Source organism: Capricornis sumatraensis, chromosome 2, assembly GCF_032405125.1.
Source record: "Capricornis sumatraensis isolate serow.1 chromosome 2, serow.2, whole genome shotgun sequence".
Classification (NCBI taxonomy): Eukaryota; Metazoa; Chordata; class Mammalia; order Artiodactyla; family Bovidae; genus Capricornis; species Capricornis sumatraensis.
Genome location: NC_091070.1, coordinates 21,413,175 through 21,439,302, shown reverse-complemented (window position 1 = coordinate 21,439,302; position 26,128 = coordinate 21,413,175). Strand labels below are relative to the sequence as shown.

At 43.3% G+C, this 26,128-nt stretch overlaps 1 protein-coding gene across 1 annotated transcript; it reads right to left on the bottom strand.

Moving 5' to 3' along the window:
* Positions 1-267: 267 nt before the first annotated feature.
* Positions 268-25,448, bottom strand: SLC10A1 (solute carrier family 10 member 1). The gene is made up of 5 exons (XM_068963757.1): positions 24,986-25,448; positions 12,883-13,093; positions 6,148-6,326; positions 4,894-5,090; positions 268-3,081 (listed from the first exon to the last, which is right to left on the bottom strand). Exons 1-5 carry the CDS (start codon positions 25,339-25,341, stop codon positions 2,912-2,914), a joined length of 1,113 nt encoding a protein of 370 aa, XP_068819858.1. The 5' UTR covers positions 25,342-25,448; the 3' UTR covers positions 268-2,911.
* Between the last annotated feature and the right edge of the window lie 680 nt (positions 25,449-26,128).

The window sequence follows — 26,128 nt, the reverse complement described above, 5'->3', positions numbered from 1 at the left end:
AAAGATTGATGGAGTGTGAAGTATTAAAAGCAAATGATGACTTAGTTTTTTATGACGGTTTTCCTTGTGTGTGACCCTACCTGATTTTGGCATCAGGTTACTTAGGTTTCCATAGCCAAGAGAGGGACAGTTTGGGAAGCAGATTGTAAAAGTTAATACTTCATGCCTAACTTAAAGGTTGTAAAACGATTTTGATGGTCTGAGATCATTCCATAAAACTTAAAAATAACTGCATGTAAATGCTTGAAGAGGCTTTCACATACATTTTATTAATAGTCCTGAGAAATGGGCGTGACAGTCTGTTGAAGGGAAAACAGTTGGTAGTCAAACTGCTTAAGGTTCTACATCCACCTCTATTAAATGTTAGAGTCCTATATCTAGGAAACTAGTTTTGTTGTTTCTTCTAGGAATATCTCAGACAAGTTTGATTGAATGCTAGTCAAGATAAATACTTGTTAAAATGAGTAACACGTAGTAGCTCTGTTAAGTTCCTTGCTGATGTAATGTCACTGAATCCTAAACCACTTAACTATTACATGTATTTGTATAGAAGTATTTATATATATGTATGTGTAATTTTATTTTTTAATACAAAATTTTCCAAGAGGAGAGCCAGGGCCTGGAACAACAAGTAAATGGTAGACTGGTATTAGAACCTTGGAAGTCTAGTTCCAGAACCCCAAAACTACACTTAACTGCCCCAGCCTTTCAGGGATTTTGAGGAAGGCAGAATTGGCAGCACTAGGAACAGGTTGGGCTTTCCCAGAGTGTGGCATTTGACAGTGGGAATCTGCATCAGCAGGCAGTGCATTTGAGAGTTCTTGGTAGGAAAGCTTTCCTGTGTTCAAGACTACAGAACTTAGGCCATGAAATTGTGAAGCTGATCACAATGCTTGGGAGAGTTTGTGTGGTGTACTTGTTGATTCACTTGAATGTGGGGCATTTTGTGGTTACCTCTGTGGGAAACCTAGGTTTTTTTTTTTTTATAGTGTATCTGAAGGGTGTACAGTTCAGCCAGAAGTTGCTGATGTCAGATGGAGAAGTGTGATTATTTTTCCCCTTAGACTGTTTAGATACAGTAACTGAGAAGGGCATGCTGTATGTACTTTGATGTTTTACCAGTGACTTCACCTCTGTCATTAAATACATAGTATCAGTGGCTTACCACTCTTAACAGGATAAAGCGCTGTCTTTAAACAATGGCAGAGATGACCAAGTTAATTTTGAAGTGATAAGTTGGCCTGAATTCCCAGATACAGAACATCAGAAATAATGAGTGTGGCTGTAATCCTAAGCAAAGTTTAGGACCAGGTTTTACAGTTAGTTGCTCAGTTGTGTCCAACTGCAGGTTTTGTGTGGTGTGATGTAACTTTTCTGCTGTGTGGTGAGGCATAAGGATCTTTGTTCTGGGACAGGGATTGAACCCCTGCCCCCTGCAGTGGAAGCGTGAAGTCCTACTAATCACTGGGCCACCAGGGGACTCCCTGTAATTATTTTTCTATATATAGTGGGTCCATGAACAATGCAGGTTTGATCTGTGTGGGTCTGCTTATATACAGACTTTGAATAAATACCTGTTGCTGTATTACATGGTCCATGGTTGGTTGAATCAGTTGATGTGGAATCTCAGATACAGAGAGCTGACTAAATTATACTCGAATTTTCAGCAACATGGAGATTGGCTATTTAGGGTTCAGCTTGGTCCTCTAAGGGAAATTTGAGTGTAATATATCTTAAGTTCAGCCATACTTTACTCAAAAAGCTGAACTTAATTGTTCTTCCTAACCAGGTCTCCTAGATGATGTCAGCCAGATATGAGAGAAAACAGTTTGAACAGATAAGTAAACATAGGTAAAATGTAAGGTTGATAGGTGGCAGATAACTTTACAATTTTTTTTTTTAAAACAAATTAGTGTTTTTAAGAGGTGGTTAATGACCCAAGTTGGTGTTCTGTTGGGAGTAGTGATAGTTGTGGACATTGCCAAATGAATGCCAAGATATTTACTTGCCTAGGTTTCCATTTGTACTTAATTAAGGGATATGAAATTCACAAGGAACTTAGGTATAGTCAGGTGTTTTCAAGTGTTTTTATTTGTTAATCTTTGACTTAATGTGTCTATGTGTGTGTATGTGTTTGCCTATGAGCAGTATGGAAAATGTGTAAATTTCATTGGGAAAAATTTGAAATTTAAGAATTTCAGTTACTCAGAAGTTAGCAATCACTAATTTTGGCAATACTTTACTGTCAATTTTAAATTTGAACATGACGTGAAAACTACTGATACCTAATGAACTGATGGGGTAGATTATTAGATTAGAGAAATTATTCTCTTGGTATTTATACTTCTCCTTGCTTTTTTGTTTTAAAGCTCTCTTCCAGAATTGTGTTCTCCAGAATGTCCTTTCATTTCAGTATGGTTGTGAGTTTGTCTTAGCCAGTTGGTGTCATGTTCTCAGTAGCTTTGTTGCCAGTGATGTCGAAAGGGAAAGAATGGGATCTAGATTTTTGTAAATCTTAAGGTTAGAAATGACTTCTGAAGTCTCTACTAATCCTACACTACTCTGAGCATCTTATTTCCCTTTTGGGTCACAAAACTGGGAATGGGATTTGGATATTTGATTTTAGGGTGAAAGCCCATTTATTGACCAACTCAGAAATTGCTTTTTTATGCCTATTAGGCACTGTTCTGGGGATGCAAAGGCAGTTTTGGTGCCTGCCTTTGTAGGGCTATCCTTGAATAAGTCTTTCATTTTTTAAAACAGATATCAAGTCCTGAGCTGAGGACAGGTTAGCCTTGTGGGGTAGACTCCCACTTGTTCTCCATGCAAGCCTTAATGATTCTGATAGTTTATGCTGGAAATGCTGGAGAAAGGCTAAGAACACCGCAGGTGGTTCCTCTTTCTGCTCTCTTCAGTTTGCCACGTTGAGTTGCTCAATTGCCTTCTGACCAGAATCCAACTCTTTGGGGAAGGCTGAAGTAAACCCAACATTACACTCCTCCCCTTTGTAAGTGCCATTTCCCAGAGCTGTTGGGAGGGTTTCTTCAGTTGCATCAACTTTGTAGGTCATTTTTGTGTTATCTGTAAAGTTGCAAAGGGTCATGGGTTAGGACGAACAAAAGAGTGATTAAAAAACTTCTGTCTGGGGGATAATATCAACTTACCCTTAGGGTATGCTATATTTTTTTCTCATCTCTTGACCACCTCTCTCCCCATGACTTAGTCAAACTGAGGAAAAATTAGGTTTCCCCTCAACAACTCTAATGATAATACTAGAAACAAAAGGTCTAATAAAGAGCGCTAAGGTCTAGAGAACACTGACTCTGCTTCACTCCATCTCTGTCATCTTAGTACAAGTGGTACAGTTGGGGAGTTGAGTTCATGTAAGCAGTGCTTGACTTGCATTTGGGGAGCCAGTAGGGGCAGGGAGCACAGCGCTGTAAGTGGGAAGTCTTCCCAGAGGGTTTCCATACGCCTGTTGTGGTGTTGGGTTTACTTCTGCGTACATGGTGGTAGCAAGGAGATATGCTTAGGGTTCACTCTTCCGTTTTCCCATCTTTCTAGAAGGGTGTGAGTCCAAAGCACAAAAACTGACAGATCCTTAAACTAGAACACCACTTGGGCCCAGACAGTATGTGAGATGAGTAATTTTCACTTGGTTTTCTCACAAGGATCTTCCTACATACATTGATGTCTAGAGCCAGAGGCTGTAGAAAATGGCCTCTTGGCATTTCAGCCGTTTCTGGTACTAAAACCGCAAGCCTGGGGATCTGGAATTTTTTTTTGTTAAGAGGGTGGAAATCTTGAATGGTAACAAATAGCTTGAGTTGCTCTTGGAGAAGTATCAGACTGCATACTTACCCATAGTTCTGTAGTTTTCAAGCAGAGCTGAGTATAAAAATGGTTCATAAGTAATGATCAGTTATTTATTGGTTCCTTTTTGGCTGCTTGATAACCAAGATTACATCTTTTAAGTTACTGTAAGTCTTCATTTGTTACTGTAAGATAAATTCTACCAGGGTAAGTTGTATCTTCTAGGGTGTGAATCAGTCTCTGGGTCTTGAGGAGGTCTTCAAGACATCCTCAAGTTCATGGGAAGTTGAGTCGGTTAAGAATGAGTGGTTAAGATGAATATTCTACTAATGTTTAGAGTTATAAAATACTGAAATATGTTGCCAGATGAGATTGAGTTTTCTGGGTTTGAAAAAAGATACTGAAGAAAAACGAATATTTGATGTTTACTTTGAGGAAAGGAGTCAGTGTGCTTTCTTGAAGTTTGTATCTTGAAGAGAATGAATACTCTTGAGCATCTTAAAAAAGATGCTGTAGGCTAGGAATTTGTGAATCCAGTAGTAATTAGATTAAATCTAGATTAATGTGAATCCAGTAGTAATGATTAAATCTAGATTAATAGTTGACTTTTTGTTACTGTGTAACCAGAGTTGAAATCCTCATTTTTTGATTTTGGTTTATTAGACTACATTGCTTTCATGTTTTCCCTCATAAAGCAATGCCAGTGGTGCTGGGGCTCTGACCTGGTTTCATGGCTTGAGAACCTACACTTAACACAGAATCTTACTGATGCCATAACCATGTAATGCTTAAGACAGTTCTGTCTGATTAATCCTAAATCCTGCATGGTCTTCCCCAGTTAAAGCAGCCCAAATCCCACCATGAGGCAAAGTCCACAGCTTACTCTCCCAGTGAAAATGAGATGTACTTATTATCGGTAGTTTGATTCTTTGGAATTCCTTCCTGCACATTGGTGCTGTGTGGTTCCTAATGACTTTATGGGTTACAGCCCCTCCTGAAAGGTCCTTGCCAGAGACAGTTGCTGGCGAAATCATGTCCCAGGTGAGAGTAGAGCTCAAAGGGGAATGATTCAGTACTTACCGCTGGAATGCTTGCATTTCTCATAGCACCTAAAGATGGCAACAAGGAGAAGCCCTTCTCCAACCTGGAAAATCATATAGAGGAGAGGAAAGAAGAAAAGTGGTCCGATGACTTCAGGGGGGAAGGTCACATTGAGGATGGTGGAGCAGAGTTGAATATTTTGGCATCCAGTCTCCATGCTGACAGTGCGTTTGGATCTGTGTTGATTAAAAAACAACCAAATGCCTTCAGAGAAGGGACGTAAGGGTGCAACTTCACTTGCTCATCTTTCTCCCAAATACTTTATAAGAGAGACTGACAGTCCAACACAGAAAGATGGAACTGAGCCATGTGCACAGGGTTTTGAGAAAAGTCAAATCGACGCATCTCTTAGGTCGCTCATCCAGCCTTGTGGAAGATGGTGACTAGTAGGTCCATGTTGGGGAGTTTTTAATGAGGGAATTTTTGATTAGCTTAGAAATCTACAGTTTGTCACTTGTGGGATTACCAAAATGAATTTTGGAGAAAATGTCTGCTTCCGGGGAGAAAAGATGTGAGCCAGTTTCATTCATTGGCACATGTTGGTTACATATAGGACAATTAGGATTTCAGTATAAAGTAAAAAATTGTCTAAATGTCTGGGAACCTTGTCCTGTGGTCCTATCTCTGGCTTGGATGTCTTCAAAACAACTGAAAGTTTGGTTCCATGATCTGCCTTTAGAACACATTCTCTTGCTTTACACTTACGGGCTAAAGAATGTACTGTTACATTTATTTATTTTGTACTGTTATATTTAATACAACATTTTATTTACTGAATTGCAGTTAGTGATTAAAATAGTTCTTTGCTAAAAAATTGTGAGCACTGTCTCTGCACATTTATTATAAAGTTGCCACCCCAGGGTGGTGTGTTACAACTAAAACCTAGACAGAAAAGGAGGCAGAGGGGAAGGGATCCGTTTCCTCATCCAGGCTTGTCATGAAGACATGGAGCTACTCCGCTGCCCTTTACTACCAGGGAGTTGGGCAGGTGGTGGCATCTAGGCTCTGCTAGGGAGCATTTCGCCATGAACTGTTCCTCTTTGCATGATTAGATACCTTTGGATTTTGTTTCTTTGTGTTATTCATCCAGTACCTTTCCTCCCCACTGTTCCTCAGTCCAAATTTCCTTGTTCCGTTTTTGCATTTGAATATATTGCTTAAAAATTATCTTCCCCAGGTTGTGGATCTTTATCCTGAGAGGTGTGGGACAGTGGGACCTAAAATAATACCTACCGTCCATTGAGGCAAAAAAGAGCAGAGAGAAGGTAGCCTAGCAGGAAGCCGATGAAAGGCATCAGGGAGGAGGTGGCCAGCAAGTGTGGTGTCATGACAAACAAGATGCTCTTGCCCACGTTGAGGGCCGAGAGCACTACAACAGCCACACTGCACAAAAGCAGGAGGATGATCCCTCCCTGCAAAGAAGGACGAGAAGAAAAGGCAGTTAGAAGGCTGTGGGGATACGGAGGAGCACAGAGGGCTAGGGAAACACTGGTGGATATGGAAGGTGGAAAACGTTTTAATAAACATATTTGAAGTGGAAGGGAATATGCAAGACCTTTATCATCATCTTGGATTTCTTATCTGTAGCTGGACAGCTTCCTGGAGGTCATAGATCTGATTACCATGTTACTGAAAGCTCAGCCAGGCATAGTTTCTGATAGACATCTCTGAGTAGTGGGTTTTCAGTGAAGTGCTGTGACTCTGAAGGATGAGACTATTCAGCCCTCTGGCAAAGTGGATATTGTAAATGAAAGTTCTCTTTACACATCCCAACAATACTTCGGATGCTCTGGATATTTTGAAACTGAGTAGAAGCTGTTCTTAGAACCTGTCATACTTGTTTCAAATATCTCTTTTATGGGTAGGGACTTCATCTATTTTAGGATGAATCTGATTTCTGGAAGTTGCCAAAAGTCATTTGAAGCAACGCTGGTTAAAGCAGGTAATGAAGTCAGATAATGTGGTTTTAGAGCTAAATGATGTATAGGGATGAGTGCTTTTCTTGAGTGACATGCAAATTGGGATGATAGGAAAGTTCCTAAAAGGAGTTTCAAATAGCTCAGGTAATAATGGCATCTTTAGAAACAGTGCAGGTCCACCCTACCCCAGGTAAGAGCTGTGAAAGCAGCTGTCATCAGGAACAATGGTATGTTTTTATTTTAAAATTATGATTTTATAGTTGGATCTTAACACACCACTTAGAATTTTCAGTAGGCAATTTATCATGAAATTAGAATGTTAAGAATTTTCTCTACTAACGAGGATTCAGGGTTTCAAAGTGTGTTATATGTCTGCATTTTAGAGAGTGACATCTAAACTGATGAAATACTTGCATAAACTTAAGCTCTCATCTTCTGAGTTGAGGTGTTTAGTCACTAACTTGTGTCCAACTCTTTGCAACCCCATGGACTGTAACCACCAGCCTCCTCTGTCCATGGGATTTCCCAGGCAAGAATACTGGAGTGGGTTGCCATTTCCTTCTCCGGGCGATCTTCCTGACCCAGGGATTGAACCCTCATCTCCTGCGCTGACAGGCGGATTCTTTACCACCAAGCCATCAGGGAAGCCTCGTCTTCTCAGTAAAAGTGTGTGCAGCAAACTTTGCTTGAACTTACTGTGTTCTGTAATGATTATGGTTCCATTTCCAGCTCATTTCACACCTGTGTTTGGTATTTCCTAAGGCTCAGACGGTAAAAGCGTCTGCCTACAATGGGGGAGGACCCAGGTTCGATCCCTGGGTCGGGAAGATCCGCTGGAGAAGGAAATGGCACCCCACCCCAGTACTCTTGCCTGGAATATCCCATGGACGGAGGTGCCTGGTAGGCTACAGTCCATAGGGTCGCAAAGAGTTGGACACGACTGAGTGACTTTGCTTTCACTTTAATGCGATTTTTTAAAAAAATGTAAAATATGTAGAACACAAAAGTTGCCATTTTAACCATTTTTGAGTATAATTCAGTGGCATTAATTACATTCACAGTGTTGTCCTAGTGACAGTTTAACATTTATTTACATTGCTCTAATTGCAACTGCGCAGTTCAGCCTGTGTTTCTAAACCATGTTGCAACTGATAATCATATAAAACAACACCTGTACTGTTGGTGGTCCTGTCCCAGGATAGGAAGGAATCTCACTAGTAACAGCGTGCTTTAAGTTTTATCGAGAGACTGACAGGGAAGCCTGGAGTGCTGCAGTCCATGGGGTTGCAAGAAGTCGAACACAACTGAGTGACTGAACAACAAAAGTTAACTGATTAACTGCTTAGTTCACCCTTGGGTTTTGAGTTAATTTCTCCTTTTGGATTTTTGCCTCTTGGGTTTGTCCTCTACCTGATGTCCAGATTTTGTTCTGAAGAGTGTAATGAAGAATGTACAAGGATTGTCTGTGAATCCGGAAGCCCTCTTTCTCTGCGTGAGCATTAAGCCCTCATTCTCATTCTCCCATTCTTGGGGCCTTTAGAGTGGCGGTGAGCATAGACATGGATGTGACCCAGGCGTGAAAACTGGCTTAGCCCTCCTCAGGTGTGTAAACTGGTGAGTCATTCAGCTTTTTGAATGAGGTTGACAGCACAGCACCTAGCATCTTAGAACGACTGACTGCGTTGTAGCTTGTAGGGAAGGGAGTGGAGCTTAACATCCCGGCTTCTTGTCACTCTCTGATCTGCCCATGACCTCTTGCTGAGAAGAGAGGCCGCAGTCATCGTCGTTTCATAGGTCACCATGTTTTCTGTCACCTGCATTGCCCTGTCAGTGCTGACTGAAGCTGTGATGAGTGTGTGTCCATTGATGGGCAGCCAGCTCAGCTTGCCAGTGATCCAGGAGATAACCTGGCCTAACTCTTCGCATGTAGGTGACCTGGTAGGTGAGTGACCCAGTGAGGAAGTCAGTCCTCTCATTTAGGGAGTTTGTAGAGTTACAGAGAGGGGGAGGCAAGAGCAGAGACAAGTGTGAAAATTTGGACACGGAGGCCTGCAGGCTGCAGAAGTCACAAGGTGGCATAAACTGAGACAAAGGAGAGTCAGGTCATTGATCAGTAGCAGCAGGTGTGGGGAAAGCGTAGGTAGCGTAGTTGAGCCAGTGTCAGGGTGGGATCCTTATTATAGTGAGAATAGTGAGGCTTATGTTAAGAGTGACACCTGGCCTGTGTCATGCTCAGGCTCACCAACTTTGTCACCACATAGGCTTGAATGAACTCCTGCATGGGTGAGTTACAGTATTACTTGAATCACCTTTCCAAATGGTGAAAGTGTTAGTTGCTCAGTTGTGTCTGACTCTTTGTGACCCCCTGTAGCCTGCCAGTCTCCTCTGTTCATGGAATCTCCAGGCAAGAATACTGGAGTGGGTTGCCAATTCCTTCTCCAGGGGGATCTTCCAGACCCAGGTCTCCCACATTGCAGGCAGATGCTTTACCATCTGAGCTACCAGGGAAGCCCAAATAGGACATCCTTAAAATTGTATCTTGGTGTGTCTGAATGTGACCTCTCACTAGGGAATGCAACTGGTTGAGCAGTTGATGTGATTTTTATGTGGTTCTTTGTTACTGGCTCCTGTCTTTCCAGTCCAGGCGTATCTCAGCCCTTTTAATGTTCTCTGGGGTCATTTGCTGTAGAATTGAGTCATGGATGTATAACAAAACAGGAATGAGAGACATTCCCTGGGCCTCTGTTATTCTGTATATAAAATGGGAATAAGGCAGGAGACTACTTCATCTTGAAGCCCTCTCTAGCTTTAAGATCTGAGATTCTTTTTTCCATCCTCAGAACACTTTTGTAAAAAAATTGAAGTGTACTTGATATACAATGTTGTGTTAATTTCTGCTGTACAGCAAAGTGACTCAGATATATTTCACATTCTTTTACATTTCATCACAGGATATTGAATATAGTTCACTGTGCTATGCAGTAGGCCCTTGTCCATCCATTACGTATATATTAGTTTACTAACCCCAAACCGCCATTCCATCCCTTCTCTGCTGCCCCTCTCCCTCTTGGCAACAAGTCTGTTCTCTATGTCTGTGAGTCTGTTTCTGTTTCACAGTTAAGTTCATTCATGTCATATTTTAGATTCCACGTATAAGTGATATTTTACAGTATTTGTTATTCTCAGAAGAATACTTAGATCAGGAGACATGTTCTTATATCAGTTGCTTTTGGGGTTCTAGTCTCTGGTTTCACCTATAAAGTGGAGGAGGGCAGAGTTGCTTTAAGTGATACCAGGGGTCATTTCACATTTTTATCTTCTGTGATATATATTTTCTTTTGTTCCTACATTCCACAAGCTCTTTAGTAAGTGAGATGATAGGTTCATGTTTCTGGTTTTCTGTTTTTCTACTAATGTGTAGGAGAGACAGGATTTGTCCTTTATTCCTTTGTTTATTCTCAGGCATTAGATGTGAGTGTTGAGAATTCAGTGTTAACACACAGCCTTGGGATCTTGCTTCTTGCAGGTGGGTGGGGAATAAAAATGAGTGGTATTTTTAATACAGTACGATCAGTGCTAGAAGGATGTTGGGTGATAAGGGAGCAAATAGGACACACATTCTCTCCAAGCTTGTGGGTTAAGAACAGCTTCCTAGAGGAGGTGCTAATTGTGTTGAGACTTGAAGGACGTGTCCAGTGAAAGGTGGTGGTGAAGGAGGTGGGATTTTGGAGAGAGGAGTATTCCACGCAGAGGGAAGGGCATGTGCAAAGAAAAGAGCTGACCCTGGAGAGGTTGGTTGAGACCAAATCAAGAAAGGACTGAGGAGCCTCATGACTCCTGGGGTAGAATAAGGAACCAATGAGGGGCTTTAAGAGTCTGAGTGACATGATAGTTTGTTCTTTCCAGACTCAGGTTAAAATTAGGTAAGGGAACCAGGTTAGAAGACTGAGTAGCTCAGTGAGCAAGGAGAGTGGCCTGAGTGAAGACAGTGGATGCAGGGATGGAGAGACATGGGCTCAAGCAAGAGACGGCAGAACTGGCAATCGGTGATCAGTGTGGGTGGGGAGGGAGGGAGGACGTGGAGAGTGACTTTCTGGTTTCTGGCTTAGGCAGTTGGGCACATTAAATGGTTCAGTGAGATGATCACATAGGAGGGAAGAGCAAGTTTGAGGAAATGGTTTAAATTTAAAACATACTGAGTTTTACATGCCTGAGACATATTCAGTAGAAAGATTTGGTAGTTAATACATGGATGCTGGAGTCAGGAGAGACGTGAGAGCTGAAGATACTGTTCTGGTGGTCATCAGCTTGTAGATGGCTGTTGAGTTGGGCCAGATCTCATGGTGGGAAGGTCCCGGGCTTAGGTAAGAAAAGCAGAAACCTTGGGCTGAATGCAGAGAAGTAACCTTTGCCAGAGGAACTCAAAAGGGAGTTTGAGAAGAAATGCCAGAGAGGTGGTAGGAAAGCAGGTGCCCTGTCACTGAAGCTGAGGAGAAAGATTTCTGAGGTGGAGGCAGTGATCAGCCATATCAAAAACTGCTAAAAGAGGAGTTGAGTCAAGTCTGTTGGATTTGGTGAAGGAAGTGGAGCAGGTGGTCATCAACATGTGAGTGGATGGGAGACCGAGGAGTAGACACTGATCGATGAGGGTGGTCACTGGAGAACAGCCCTGGGGGCTGGGTGGGCGTGGAAGGTAGGTGGGGGCAATGGGTGTCTCCTGGGACATGGCTAGGAAGGGGAGGAAAGACAGGTGTTGGCTGAAACAGGAAGTACAGTCCAGTGACTACTTACTAAAAAAAGGAGAGATGTAAACCAGAACCCATGTTGATTGGGAAGAATTAATATGGTGTCATTCTAGAAATGAGAGTGAGGAGGAGGCTGTGGGGATAGAGGATATGATGAATAAAAGGAGATTACTGAGAAGCAAGGGTGAAAGCAGAAGATGCCATCCAGAGCAGAGTGGGGTGATCAGCCATTTGGCAGGGGACTTCACATCTTCCAACAGGTCGGGAGGGGAACTGGCCGTGGTGTTAGGACTGCACCAGGGCAAGGGCAAAAATCTACCTTTGACGATGGTACTGTGAAAATTGAAAGACCCTGGAAACCCGACCAAACCTCTGTTCCAGGCCTAAAGCTGCTGCCAAGCCTTGCGCTTCCAAGTAGTGTACCTTGTAGACCGGCTCAAAAGGCCTATGAGCAGGAACAAAAACAGGCCTTCAGGAAGCAGAGTTTATACTGAGGACAAAGTTGGCACTTGTATCCCAGGGATGAGCAGTGAACCAGAGGAGAGACTGATGGGGACTGAGCTCCAAGGTCATAAGAGTTGGCAGAGGGAACTCTTAAGGGTCTGTTTTTTCCAAAGGCAAGACAGTGGCATGATGCCCTCATAGCATTCCCCCACACCCTTTGGGACCAACTCTCCACTTTCCTCCCATCCCATTCCCAAAGTGCTAGGAGTGTGCCTACCAGCTCTCTGGTCTCTTTCCTTCCACCTTCTCATCTAGTCAAGCCATGTCTGCCTTTGGTCTCCCTCTGAACTCCTCTATTCAGGCATTTCCTTAGGCTTACCCAAATCTGACCCTTTCTTCATGGTTTGGCTCAGGACTACCCCTCCTTCCATCCTCCAGAGAAACCTTTCTTGACTACCTGGCCCTGACTGACCTTACCTTCTTGCATTCTGCCAATGCCTGACTATACACTGCTGGGTCTTGTTTATCGTGTGTACTGATTTTCTGCGAGTAAACTCTTTGAGGACAGTGAATCCTTAGAGAGTAGCATAAAATTTAACATCTAGTAGGTACATGATAAAAGCTTAATTATCAAAATGATTGTATGTTGTGTGTAGTGTTTTCCTTTTTTTCCTGCCAACGCTTCAGAAATACTCTGATGTGCATTACCATCTGATGAAGTAGGTTGTATCAATAGCAGACTTTTTTTTTTAAACAAGGAAAGAAAACTGACACAGAAAAAGCCCAAATGACTTGGTTCAAGCCATTCACTGCTATGATGGTGGGGTTCTCACTCCCTGCCCAGACCCCCAGGTTCTTACCTTGGTGACGTAGGGTACGTATTGTGGCCGTTTGGATTTGAGGATGATGCCTATGGTGCAAGGGATGAGAATCAGGAACAGTGATATCACGATGCCGCCGTAGGGCACCTTGTCCTTCAGGGACCCGTCGTAGATGCCCCTGGAGTAAAGGTACAGGAGGAGGGGCATCATGCCCAGGGCAAAGAAGGTGGAGCAGGTGGTCATCACGATGCTGAGAGGGAGACAGGAAAAATGCAGAGAGAGAGCGTGCTCATTAATTCAGGCATACCTCATTTCATTGCAGTTCACAGTTGTGTTTTTACAAAATGAGCGTTCATGGCAATCCTGCATCAAGCAAGTCTGTTGGTGCTGTTTTTCCAACAGCATTTGCTCATTTAGTGTCTCGTCATGTTTTAGTAAGTCTCGCAGTATTTCACGCTTTTTCATTGTATTTGTTACAGTGATTTTTGATATTGTAATTGTTTAGGGGCACTGCGAGTCACGCTCATGTAAGATGTCGAACTTCAAGGATATAAATATTGTGTGTGTTTTGACTGCTCCCCCTTTTCTGTCTCCTCGAGCCTCCTTGTTCCTTGAGACACAATACTGAAATTAGGCCAATTACGAACCCTACACTGGTCTCTTAAGTGTTCACGTGAAAGGTAGAGTCAGATGTCTCTTATGTTGTTAAGTTAAAAGGTAGAAATGTTTACTCTTAGGAAATTCTGTGGAAATCCCAGGCAGGCTGAAGGCCAGGCCTCTTGCACCAAACAGCCACGTTGTAAGTGCAAGGGAAAAGTTCTTGAAGAAAATTATAAGTGCTACCCTAGTGAACTCACAAATGAGAAGAAAGCAAAACAGCCTTATGGAGAAAGTTGTAGTGATCTAAAGAGACAATCAAACCAGCCACAAAAGTCCCTTAAGCCAAAGCTTGATCCAGATCAAGGCCTGAACTCTCTTCAGTTCTAGGAAGGCTGAGAGAGGTGAGGAATCTGCAGGAGAAACATGCATGTTTCTTGACATATGCATGTATATGCAAGTGCAGGGTGAAGCAGCAAGTTCTCATGTAGAAGCTGCAAGTTATCCAGAAGGTCTTCCTAAGATCATCAATGAAGATGGCCATGCTAAACAGATTTTCAGTGCAGGTGAAACGAAAGAAGATGAATCTACAGCTCCCATAGATAGTAACTCCTCTGATGGATCTGTGCAAAGTTAACAGAAAATCTTCAGGAAAGGATTCACTATTCTAGATGGCCATTCATGATTCCTGAAAGAGGTCAAAATATCAATGTTACAGGAGTTTAAAAGAAGCTAATTGCAACCCTCGTGGATGACTTTGAGCAATTCAAGACTAGTGGAGGAAACAATTACAGATGTGACTGGTGAAAATAGCAAGAGAACTAGAAGTGGAGCCTGAAAATGTGACTGAATTGCTGCAACTCATGGTAAAACTTGAATGGATAAGGAGTTGCTTCTTACAGATGAGCAAAGAAAGTGGTTTCTTGGGGTGGAATCTACAACTTGTGAAGATGCAGTGAAGATTGTTGGAATGACAACAGAGCATTTAGAATTTTATGTAAACTTAGTTGATAAAGCAGTGGCAGGGTTTGAAATGATTGACTTCAATTTTGATAGAAGTCCTACTGTGCATAAAATGCCATCAAACAGCGAAATCATTCTTGAAGAAAGAGAAGGGAAGAGTCAATCAATGAGGCAAACTTCACTGTCTTATTTTAAGAAATTGCCACAGCCACCCTCACCTTCAGGAGCCACCATCCTGATCAGTCAGTAGCTGTCAACATTGAGGCAACACCCTCTACTGGCAGAAACATTACAACTTGCTGAAGGCTCAGATGATGGTTAGCATTTTTTAGCAATAAAGTATTTTAAAATTAAGGTATGTATATTTTTTTAGACACAATGCTATTGCACCTTTAATAAGTTACAGTATAGTTTAAACATAACATGTATATGCACCAGGAAACCGAAAAATCCACATGACTTACAATATTGTGATATCCTGCTTTATGGTGGTGGTCGGAAAATGGACTTGCAGTATCCCCAGGGCATGTCTGTACTATTTGTGGTGTGCCTGCTATGTGCCAGGCATGGCCTGAAGAATCTTACATGCGTTGCTTTGTTTCCTCTTCCCAGTAGTTGGAGGAGGTAAGCATATCATCTTTTTACTGATGAGGAGGAAGCTGGGGACTTGAAGGGTTGTGACTTGCCTAGGATCACAAAGGTGGGAAGGCTGAGGCAGGATTTGAACCCACGTGCCTGTACACTTCACTGTGAAAGGAGCCATTTTGATCTCCTCCATAATAGAACTCTTTGCTCTCTATACTTGTACATATGCACAGCCCATTTTGAAAAAAGCTGTGCGATCCCATCACTGACTGTAGCCCATTGGATCGTAGAATAACACCTGACCTACAGTGGCTAAGTGCCTGCCTTTAGAGCCTAGGGCATGGCTGGACATAGTGGTTCTGTGACTAAAATAACAAAGATCAAGCACATCAAGAACATTTTCTCTCAGGGAGTTTGAATGCGTGCACAATTATAGAGCACTTGGTCTTTGAGAGTGGGTGGCATGGGAGGGATTTCAGGCAAAAACCAAAAAACATGCAAAGAAAAAGCAGTAAACAGAGGTTATGATTAAGTGTGAAAGTCACTCAGTCTTATCTGACTCTTTGCAACCCATAGTCCATGGAATTCTCCAGGCCAGAATACTGGAGTGGGTAGCCTTCCTTCTCCAGGGGATCTTCCCAACCCAGAGATTGAACCCAGGTCTCCTGCATTGCAGGTGGATTCTTTACCAGCTGAGCCACAAGGGAAGCCCATATGATTAAGAGGACTGTGTAAAAAAAAAGAAAAAAGTTAATTGAAGGAGCGCAATAGTGGAGTATTAGAGAAGGCAGCAATAGTTACCCACTGTTAAGTGACAAGATAATCTGGTCATCAGACCTGTTTTATATCTTGAATAATATTCTAGTCCCCAACACTTGAGGACTTCTTAGGTGGTGCTAGTGGTAAAGAACCTGCCTGCCAATAAAGGAGATGTAAGAGATGTGGGTTTGATCCCTAGGTTGGGAAGATGCCCTGGAGGGTGTGGCAGCCCACTCCAGTATTCTTGCCTGGACATTCCCATGGAGCCTGGCAGGCTACATTCTGGTCTGAAGCAGCATGCACCCGTACACACACCCAGCATTGATAATCTCATGTCCTTTGTGTTTTGGCTTATCTTTAACATTATTTAAGATAAATTGAGTGTGAGTTTCAGATCTTGAATAATAATGTATCTTCCCAATTCTCATTTGTATCCTAACTGTCCTATTGCTCTCTGCATTTGGAATCTCATCCTTGTTAATCTCAGAACACTGTAAGAAGAGGCCCTTCAGGAAGACCAACAGAGAGAGGAAGCTGCTAGGAACATTCTTGGATTTGTAGACATTTACTCTACAATATATGTTTTGGCTTCCATTCTAGTGAGAAGGTTGGGGATGCGGGGTTGATAGGACCCCAGGAAAGCTGTATGAAGTGTGTGTTCCTCCTCTCCATAGCCCTATTCACTATTGACACTTATTCATTGTTTTTATAGAGATCAAATAAGACTCAAATGACCATCAACTACATCCTAGTCCAAAGGGTCTGGAGTATAGCCATCAAGAACATAACTGGTGGATGTATCACAAGGAGTCAGAAGCTGAGGAGAGACCCTCAAAAGATACTGTGGACTGAATAATGGGAACCTCCCCACAACATACTCATGAACACCTAGAACACTTAAGCACACACTCCAGCTTGTAAGAAACTGAGGGAGGTTTCCAGGCACTACAAACAAAGAATGTTGAGCAATTAGTAGGTAGGCTTGTGCTGAAGCTGCAGCATGTGGAGTAGGTGGTAGGGTGTTAGTCTTGGTAATCTGGTGTTTAGGTTTTAATACCCAAGGGAGGGGCCAGAATTGAGACTTTAAGCCTATGAAAAAAAGGAGAGGTGAAACAAATGTTTACTCAGTAATCAATACCCCAAAAGGACTATTGGAAAAATAGAATATCTAATTCTCTTATGGGTTGAAAATGAAATCATAATGGAAAAAATGAATAGAAGAATATAGTATTTTAAAATATGGGGAGATGACAGAGGATGAGATGGTTGGATGGCATCACCAACTTGGACATGAGTTTGAGCAAGCTCTGGGAGTTGGTGATGGACAGGAAAGGCTGATGTGCTGCAATCCATGGGGTCGCAAAGAGTTTGACATGACTGAGCAACTGAATTGACTTTGGATTAGACAATGATTTCTTAGATGTGATACCTAAATCACAGGAAACCAAAGGAAAAACAGGTAACTTTGACTTCAAAACTTAAAAACCTGCTTCAAAGGATACTCAAAATAAGTCTCCCACATAATGGGAGAAAATATTTGCAAATCATGTAAGTGTCCAGTGTCCAGAATATATAGAGAACTCTTATAATTCAACAGCTAAAAAACTCCAAATAACTCAATTTTAAAATGGGCAAAGGACTTGAATAGGCATTTCTCCAAAGATACACAGTTGGACAACAAGCACATGAAAAGATGCTCAACACCGTTAGTTATAAAAGAAATACAAATTAAAATTGATAATGAAATGATAAAGTGGTAATAAGATACCACTTCACGTCCCCTAGTAGAGCTAAACAATAAAAATGATGGATAAGTCTCGGTGAGAATGTGGAGAAACTGGAATCCTCTTAAGTTTTTGATGGGCATGTTAAAATGGTATAACTGCTCTGGAAAAGTTTTGACAGCTCTAAAAAAGTTAAACAGAGTTATCTACTGCTTCTTGGTATATACCCATAAGGAAAGCATATGTTTACACAAGTACATACAAGTGTTCATAGCAACATTAGTTACAGCTGAAAAGTGGAAAATAAAATATTGATGGATAAGCAAATTGTGGTATATTCATGTAATTGAATATTCTTCAGCCATAAAAAGCAATGAAGTACCACTATATATCAACTATCACATAGATGAATCTTGAAAACATGGCAAGAGAAGGAATCAAAAACAAAAGGATAGGTATTATATGATTCCATTTACATGAAATCTATAGGGACAGAAAATAGATCTGTGGTTGCTGGGGGCTGGAGAGAGAGAATGGGGAGTGACTGCTAATGTGTTTAAGTTTCTTTGGGGGATGATTAAAATGTCCTGGAATTAGTGGTGATAGTTGTACATTGTGAATATACTATAAACTACTGACTTGTACACTTTAAAAAGGTGAATTTTATGGTGTGTGAATTGTATCTTAAAAAAATTAAAAATCTAGAGGACAAATATATTCATCCTTAGGAAAATTTATAGCTTGAAATGTTTATAAAGGAAAAGAAGAAACATAATTAATATAATTATGTAAAATATAATTAATAATTTATATAATTAATGAGCTAAGCATTTTATTCAAGAGTTGGAAAGAGAAACTAAACCTAATGAAAGAAAGAGAAAATATTAAAGATGAGAGAATAAGCAATATAGTTTAATTGAGGATCAATTACACCAAGAGCAAGTTCTTTACAAAGTCCGATAATATAAATACTTGTGGCAAGACTAGCCAAGAAAGAGGAGAATGGGCACAAATTGATGTTAGCATGAATGCAAAAAGAAATATAATTTCTGATACAGTAGAGATTTTAGAGGACCATAGAAGAAAGCAAGGCTAGTCTTATATTTTCATTTTTGTATTCAGACTGAATGGACAATTTCCTGGGAAATATCTACAAAAACAAAATGAAGTTGAAAACCTGAATCAATTTAGACTCACTAAAGACATTTAATAAACACTTTGAAACCTATTATCCAAACCTCACATTAATGTATATGATTTTACAGTAGAGTTCTGCTAAACATTCAAAGTATAAATCGTCTCAGTCTCATACAGAGTAAAGAAAGGGGAAACATGCCCCAAATTATATATGATTAGTATGATTTTAAAACCAAAGGTAAAAAAGTCAACAATACGAGAAAGAAAAATTAGGGACCATTCTCATTTATGAACACAGAAGCAAAAGTCACAAATAAAATGTTACCTAGTGAATCTAGCCATGCCTTTATAAAATAATACAATGAACAAAATGGGTTTATCCCAGCATATAAAAATGGTTTAATATTAGGCAATCTACTGATATGTATCACTGCATTATTGGATTAAAGAAAAAAATGGTATCATAGATGTAGGAAAGTGTCATTCAACAAAATCCAGTGTTCATGCATGGCAAAAATCAGCACACTAGCAACAGAATGGATTCCCTTAAGCTGGAAAGGGTTATCTGTCAAAAAACCTACAGGAAATAGAAAACCTAATGGTGAAAAATTAGAGGAATAAAGGAAGGATACCTGTTCTCATCACATCACCTGCTATAAATTATAGTCTGTACGTCTTTGCTAGCATTGCAAAACAAGAGATAGGGAAACTATGTAGATGGGAAAGGAAGAAACTAAAATATGCCGATGATAGAACTGTCCACAGAGGAAATTCAAGTGAATTTCTATTATAACTAGTAGATAGAATCCATGAAATTCTGAATACATTAGCAATAAAAAATCAATTAAAAATTATACTATGAACAGTTATTAGTAAATGAATTTTTAATTATATGGAAGAACTTCCTAATATGAAATGATTGAATAAAAGGAAACCTGTACCAGTTTTGTGGATGGGAAGATTCAGTATTGATTTATAAATTTAATGCAAACTTAACCAAACTTTCAGAAATAACTTGTCGACTTGAGAGTTAGTCTCAGAATTCAAATGAATGAGTAAAGGGTCAAAAATAATTAACATAATTTCCAAGAATAACAAGGTAGGGCAACTTCTTTCAATTATCAAGATTTATCATGGAGTTGAAATTAAGAAAATGTGATACGGATGCAAGAGTAGCCACATAGAATAGAAGAGAGATCTCAGACATAAACCCATGCTTATTTGAGCATCTGATCATCAAGAGGTGGTGTTACAAGTTGCTGGAAAAAAATTAACTGATCCTAGGAATTTTTTCTGTTCATGTGGAAAAGATACAATTAGATCACAGAATACATATTAATAAATTAAAGATCTTCATGTGAGATGCAAAGCTTTAAAACTTCTCAAACAGGTGAATGTATATATGACCTTGAAGGCAGTTAAGTGTTTCTTAGGTAATCCCCCAAATATAAAATGTCAAGGAAAAATATTAATACAGTTGGTTAAATTATAATACGCACTGTTTTATATCATTATCAAAACGTAAGGATAAGCCCCAAACTGGAAGTAGACTGTTGAAATATGTAAAAACAACAAATGACTACCAATTAATAAGAAGGAAGCAACCCCATCCCATAGAAAAATAGGCAAAGGGCATTATTTTCAGAAAGGACACCCGAATGGCCAACGAGATTTGAATAGGTGCTAGACCTCCCGTGAAAGTGAAAGTTGCTCAGTTGTGTCCGATTCTGCGACTCCATGGACTTCCATGGAATTCTCCAGGCCAGATACTGGAGTGGGTAGCCTTTCCCTTCTCCAGGGAATTTTCCTGACTCAGGAATCGAACCCGGGTCTCCCGCATTGTAGGTGAATTCTTTACCAGCTGAGCTACCAGGGAAGCCTATGATGAATTAAATTTAAAACCACCATGACATTTCACTTTGACCAGATAGCAAAATTGAAAAATCTGACAATTCCGAATACAGATGACGACACGGAGAAACAGGGATCTTCATACACTGCCCTGGGAAGTGAGAAGTAGAACAACTACTCTGGATAGATGTTAGATGAAGACGTGCGAGCCTCAAGACCCAGCAGTCCTGCGCTTGTGTATGCTCTCACATGTGAGGATAGGGGCAGCAGGCAGAAGACTTGCTTAAACAGGAAATCCGCACGAATGTCTGACGACAGGACAATGCAAGCAAACTATGGTGGTTGCGGTTTAGACGCTAAGCCATGTCCGACTCTTGCAACCCCGCGGGCTGTAGCCTGCCAGGGTCCTCTGTCCATAGAATTTTCCAGGCAAGAATACTGGAGTGGGTTGCCATTTCCTTCTCCAGGGGATCTTCCTGACCGCGGATTGAACCCGGGTCTCCTGCACTCCAGGCAGATTCTTAACTGACTGAGCTACCAGGGAAGCCTGGTACAAACTATACTGCAGTTCAAATGCACAAAATCGCTCTTTTATTTTTAAACCTATCATCTCAAAGAAAGCAAGCTGTCAAATGATATGGGTAGTATGGTACAGTTCATATAAAGTATAAAAACATACAAATGCAGGAGTGTATCTTGCTGATGGATATATACATATATAGTAATAGCATAAAATATAAAAGGGTTTGTGGAAGTGCTGAAAGTCAAATCCTGGGAGGTGCTCCCGTGAACGTAGGGAGAGGGGAATGAGATTGGGAAGGGCAATCGGTGGACTACAGCGCTAGCTATTGATCTCTGCCTGGGAGAAAGGCCACACACGAAACTTGTGGGCTTGTTTTGATGACCTTGAACAGGGGTCATGCTTACTTTGGCTTGGCATGTCGGGAGCTTTGGAGTTTGCTCTGGGACTTGGTGTGCCTTATGTACTGGGGTGTGTGTGTGGGAGCCGTGCTCCCAGACCTCGTGATACCTCCTCCACACTTGCAAGGGCTGGGCTCTTGGCCTAAATTTCTGGTATCTGTAACGGTTGTGATCCTGTTACCCTGAAGGGCAGTGTTGGAAGGACAGTCCTGTTGTAGCTCTGAAACGAACCTGTCGTGTGGTAGCATTGTGAATCTGGGTTGCAGGCGGATTCTTGACCAGCTAAGCTGCCAGGGAAGCTGGCAACCCTTCTGCAACAGAATTAAGATATGGTCCAGGTTTCTCTCTACAGGACCCAGAGTCTGCTATGGACCTTGTTTAGGGGTCCAGGGACCAGGGGGAATGAGGACATTTCTTTTTTTTTTTTTAACCTTCCTGCTTAAATTCTCAGAGCACTCCACACAGCCTGCTTTGGGGCAACTGTATATACCCTGCTTGAGGGACAGGTTTTAAGCTCCTGTTAACAAAGGCATTGGCAGCAGAAGCTGAGGGAGCTGTGAGGGAACCGGTCAGCCTCTGGTGAAGTGGGAGACTTCGGGGAACCTGAGTAGCTTCTGTCTCCTCCTGCCTTGTCTTTCGTGGTGGGGAGAGCTGTGAGAATCCTTGGGTTCTCTCCACAGCCATTGGCTCTGCTGTAGGCTGGATGAGGGGTCGGGGGGGAGCAGGTGAAACTGAGGGGTGGCATAGGTGGTCGTCAAAGGGGCCCAGTTCTCCCTGGCCCTCTCTCCTCTGTCCCACAGGGAGGGAAATTTCTCTTGCCTGTGGGTCCACTGTCTTTTTTGAAGCATGACTCGGCATCCTGGAGGAAAGAGCTGCTGTGCCTGGCTGCCTTGAAGGTCCACCCGGTGGGGGGGCGCCCAGCCTTCTGGAATATGCCTTCTCCCCCTTCCACCCACGAGGGTCTCCCTCAGCCTCACTCCAACCCTGAAGCAGAATGACTGGCAAGAGAGACCCTGGGACTGGCTCCAGACACAGCTTGCCCACAGATTCTCAGGAAGCCTCTAGCAAGTCTCTGGACTTCAGCTTCCTCACGTGTAAAGTGGAATTGGTCTCAACATTCCTTTCTAGTCCAGATGGGAATAGCATGGTATTGTACACAGGCTTCAAACCCGTAGCCTCTGGGTGGCATCTGGGCCTCTGACATGTACAGTTTGGCTTGCACAGTGTTTTAAAAAATTTGAAATCATTGCCAACAATTAAAAATTTGGAGATTTCACCTTCAAAGGGAGATTCTGTCTTCTGAAAAGCAGGAAGCTATGCCAGCCATGAGTTCCTAATCCGACAACATCCACGGCAGAGATGGATGGCATATGCCCTGTGCAGGGAGGCCCACGCCTCAGAGGCTGGCGGTCACCCTCTGGCCACACCAGGCATTGAAGATATTTGAGTGAAAGCACAGGCTTTGGAGTCCCCAGACCTCAGATAAATGTATTAACCTCTCAGTTTCCTTGTCTCTAGAATGGAGCTCCTTATAGCACCTCCTCATGGAAGCCGTATCAGGATCCCATGTAGAGTCTTTGGCCCATTGTCAGGCTGTCTTTTATTATCAGCACCATTATTGTTACTATAATACCTGTAACAAGTTGTTCCAGGTGAACTCAATCTGGAATTTGAATTTTCTGGCAGCTTGTGATGGTGGAGGGTGAATGGGGTCAAAGGCCTGGTTTCATGTGTATGGGAGGTTGGTCTGTGGGAAGGGGCTTTATGGCAGAAGGTAGCTGTCCTGCAAAGTATTATCTCTTGAGGGGCCTAGGTGGAAGTGACAGCTCTCACCCAGGTGCCCAGACCAGGAGCCTGAGCAAGAGAGCATGAGTCACTGGAGGCGCCACTGGTGGAGGCCTAGAGCCTCTGAAAAGCAGGCATTGCCAAAGGGACCTGATTGGCACCCATTGGCTCAAGAGATTAGGACATCTGGTCACTCACACTTAGAGACTCCCCTACTATGCTTTACACTGCCTCCCACCTCCCCATGCAGCTCTGCTGATACAGAGCCATAAGGCCCTGAGTACCCTGCCAGGCTCCTCTGTCCATGGGGATTCTTCAGGCAAGAATACTGGAGTGGGTTGCCATGCTCTCCTCCAGGAGATCTTCCCAACCTAGGGATCAAACCCAGGTCTCCCGCATTGCAGGTGGATTCTTTACCAGCTGAGCCACCAGGCAAGCTTGCAACCCTTCTACATCAGAATTAAGATATGGCTCTACATCAGAATTAAGATATGGTTCAGGTTTCTCTGTACGGGACACAGAGGCTGCATTGGGCCTGGTCTAGATCAGGTCAGGGGCTTGTTTTGCTGCAGGAAGGACCTGGATCAGATAAGGAGAAGAACTTCCTCACAGTGAGGTGGCTGAATACTGGACATGTTCCCATGAGAGACTGTACAAGCCAGGCTCTCTCTCCATCAAACACCTCAGTGAGGGTTGAATTATATGGGTAGAGAGTCCAGAGCTTCTCAGGCGGCAGGTCCAGGTAACCCCCCATGATCACTATCATTTTTTCATTTGAGAATCGGCTCCAGCATCACTTGGCATCACCAGGAAGAGGATTCCCTACTTGGCTGGTTTCCTTAGTGCAGTTCAGTCAGGGGCAGGGTAGTGACAGGCACAAGCAGATGGGCTGTCTTGGATTTACTGCCCTGCCTGGCATGGAACAGCCTCTCCACTGAGGACTGAACCATAGGAGACAGGCTTGAGACGGGCAGTTAAGTAAGAACCAGAGCTCTTGTGCTGGTGAGTTTTCTTCAGCCAGCAGAAGCTGCTGCTGAAGCTGGAGCTGGTCTGACGTGGCCTTGCCCTGGGAAGCATTCCAGACGAGTCCCACCTCTTTGGAAGGACAGATATTCCGCCACCCCCTGCAGGATTCTGCCCTCACTGACTTCTGCTGTAATGATTTGGGTGTGGGGATGCTGCTGTTGCCTCCTCCCAGTTTGGCTGAGGTGAGGCTTGTCCTGACGTGGGACCCTGACCTGGTGCTGGGGGACTCCAGGATCTACCTGGCTGTGTCTTTGCATTGAAGGGTTCTTGCCTCTGATGGGTGGAGAGGGGAGGTTCAGAGAGGACAGCCCACTTGCACAGACAGTTAGTTGGGGGGATCTTTGGCAATTCCTTCCTGCTCTGCAGGAACTGGAGGTTCTGAGCCGCCTTGATCTCCTTGGAGATCTTTGGGACTAATCTGCACTCCCTTTCGTATCTCTGGCCTTGAAGCAGAATTCTGCCCACCCTGGCTGATGGGTGAAAGTTCACCAGAGGTCCCTTTGCTTTAAATTAGTACAGTATTCCTTCAAGACAGTCCTTGCGCCCCATTTGCGACAACCCTAGGAGTAGGGGCGGGATCTCTCCAGGATGTCCCTGGACCAGCTGAGCCCCGTTGGCTTGGAGCCTAAGCCAAGATATACCCCAGCCCTGCCCCCAGCCCAGTGTTAGCTTTTGACCATAAATGGCTGACACCCCCTGCCCTTGCAGCCTCCCAGCCCCCATTCACTCCCCTCCCGGCTCTTCGCCTTGACTGCAATCTCCCCAAGTCGCTCCCTCCTCACCCCCAGTCCTACCTCAGGTTCATGTCCCCCTTTATGGCCAAGGTGAAGATGTTGGAGAGGTTCCCCCCTGGCGAGCAGCCGCAGATCAGGATGGCTAGGGCCTCGACGTTGTTCAGCTGGAAGAACTTGCCCAGTCCAAAGGCAGTGAGGGGCATGATGCCAAACTGCGCCACCAGGGCGACGGCCAGCCCCTTGGGCCTCCAGAAGTGCGCCTTGATCTTGCTGAACTCCATGGTGCAGCCCAGCGAGAGCATGATGGTTAACAGCATGATCACCAGAATGATGCTCAGCGCCCGGTCGGTGGGCCGCTTGCCGAAGTTGTGCGGGAGGGAGAAGTTGAATGGGGAAGACTCATTGAAGGCCTCCATCCTCCTGGAAGGCAGCGGTGGAAGAAAGGCTGAAGACCCTGTGCACCCCTGGTTGGTCTACTGACTCCCTGCCCTGCCAACTCCCTGCCCTGCCCAGTCCTTGCTGGGTGCCTTCCTCAATCACTTCCCAGGGCAAAATGTAGATCTGAGCAAATAGAAGGATTATGCAACTGGCTGTTCTTTCTCTGGCTTTGGCCGCAAAAGAGAGAGAGTGTGCCCAGAGCCTTTTCTGTAGGGCTGTTCTTGCCCCTCCTGAATTCCTCAGCCTCTTCTGCCTTCCCGGATGCCACTCACACCTCTTCTCACCTCCTGGCTGCTTCTGGAACAAGAGGCCTTATATTTCTTCTCCACATCCCCCCACCGCTCCCCCACTCCCACCTCTGAGCACGCCCACAGGCACTGTGTCCTGAGGACCGATCTGGGTCCAGCCCCTCTTTCTCTGCTCCGTCCCAGAGGCCACAGTTTCTCATTCAGGGGAAGGTGCCTCCCCTTGTCCAGACCCAAGGAAGTAACAAGAGTTGAATTTTACCTTTCCTTCTTGGAAAGGAGGTTGTGGGACAGAGGACAGGTGAATTACTGGCTTCTAGATGTGTCCATGACCCTTCTCCTGGAAGAGGAGAAGTGCCTGTGTCCTTCCCACTCAGGCTGGGAAACTCTTGTCTTATCCCCAAACCTGGCCACACAAGTTCTGGGGGAGGAACATGCCCCCAAGCAGGCTTACCACCAGGGAGGAGCCTGATGGGATGACCCAGGGGCTCAAAGGAAGCCTGGGGGCACTTTGCCCAAA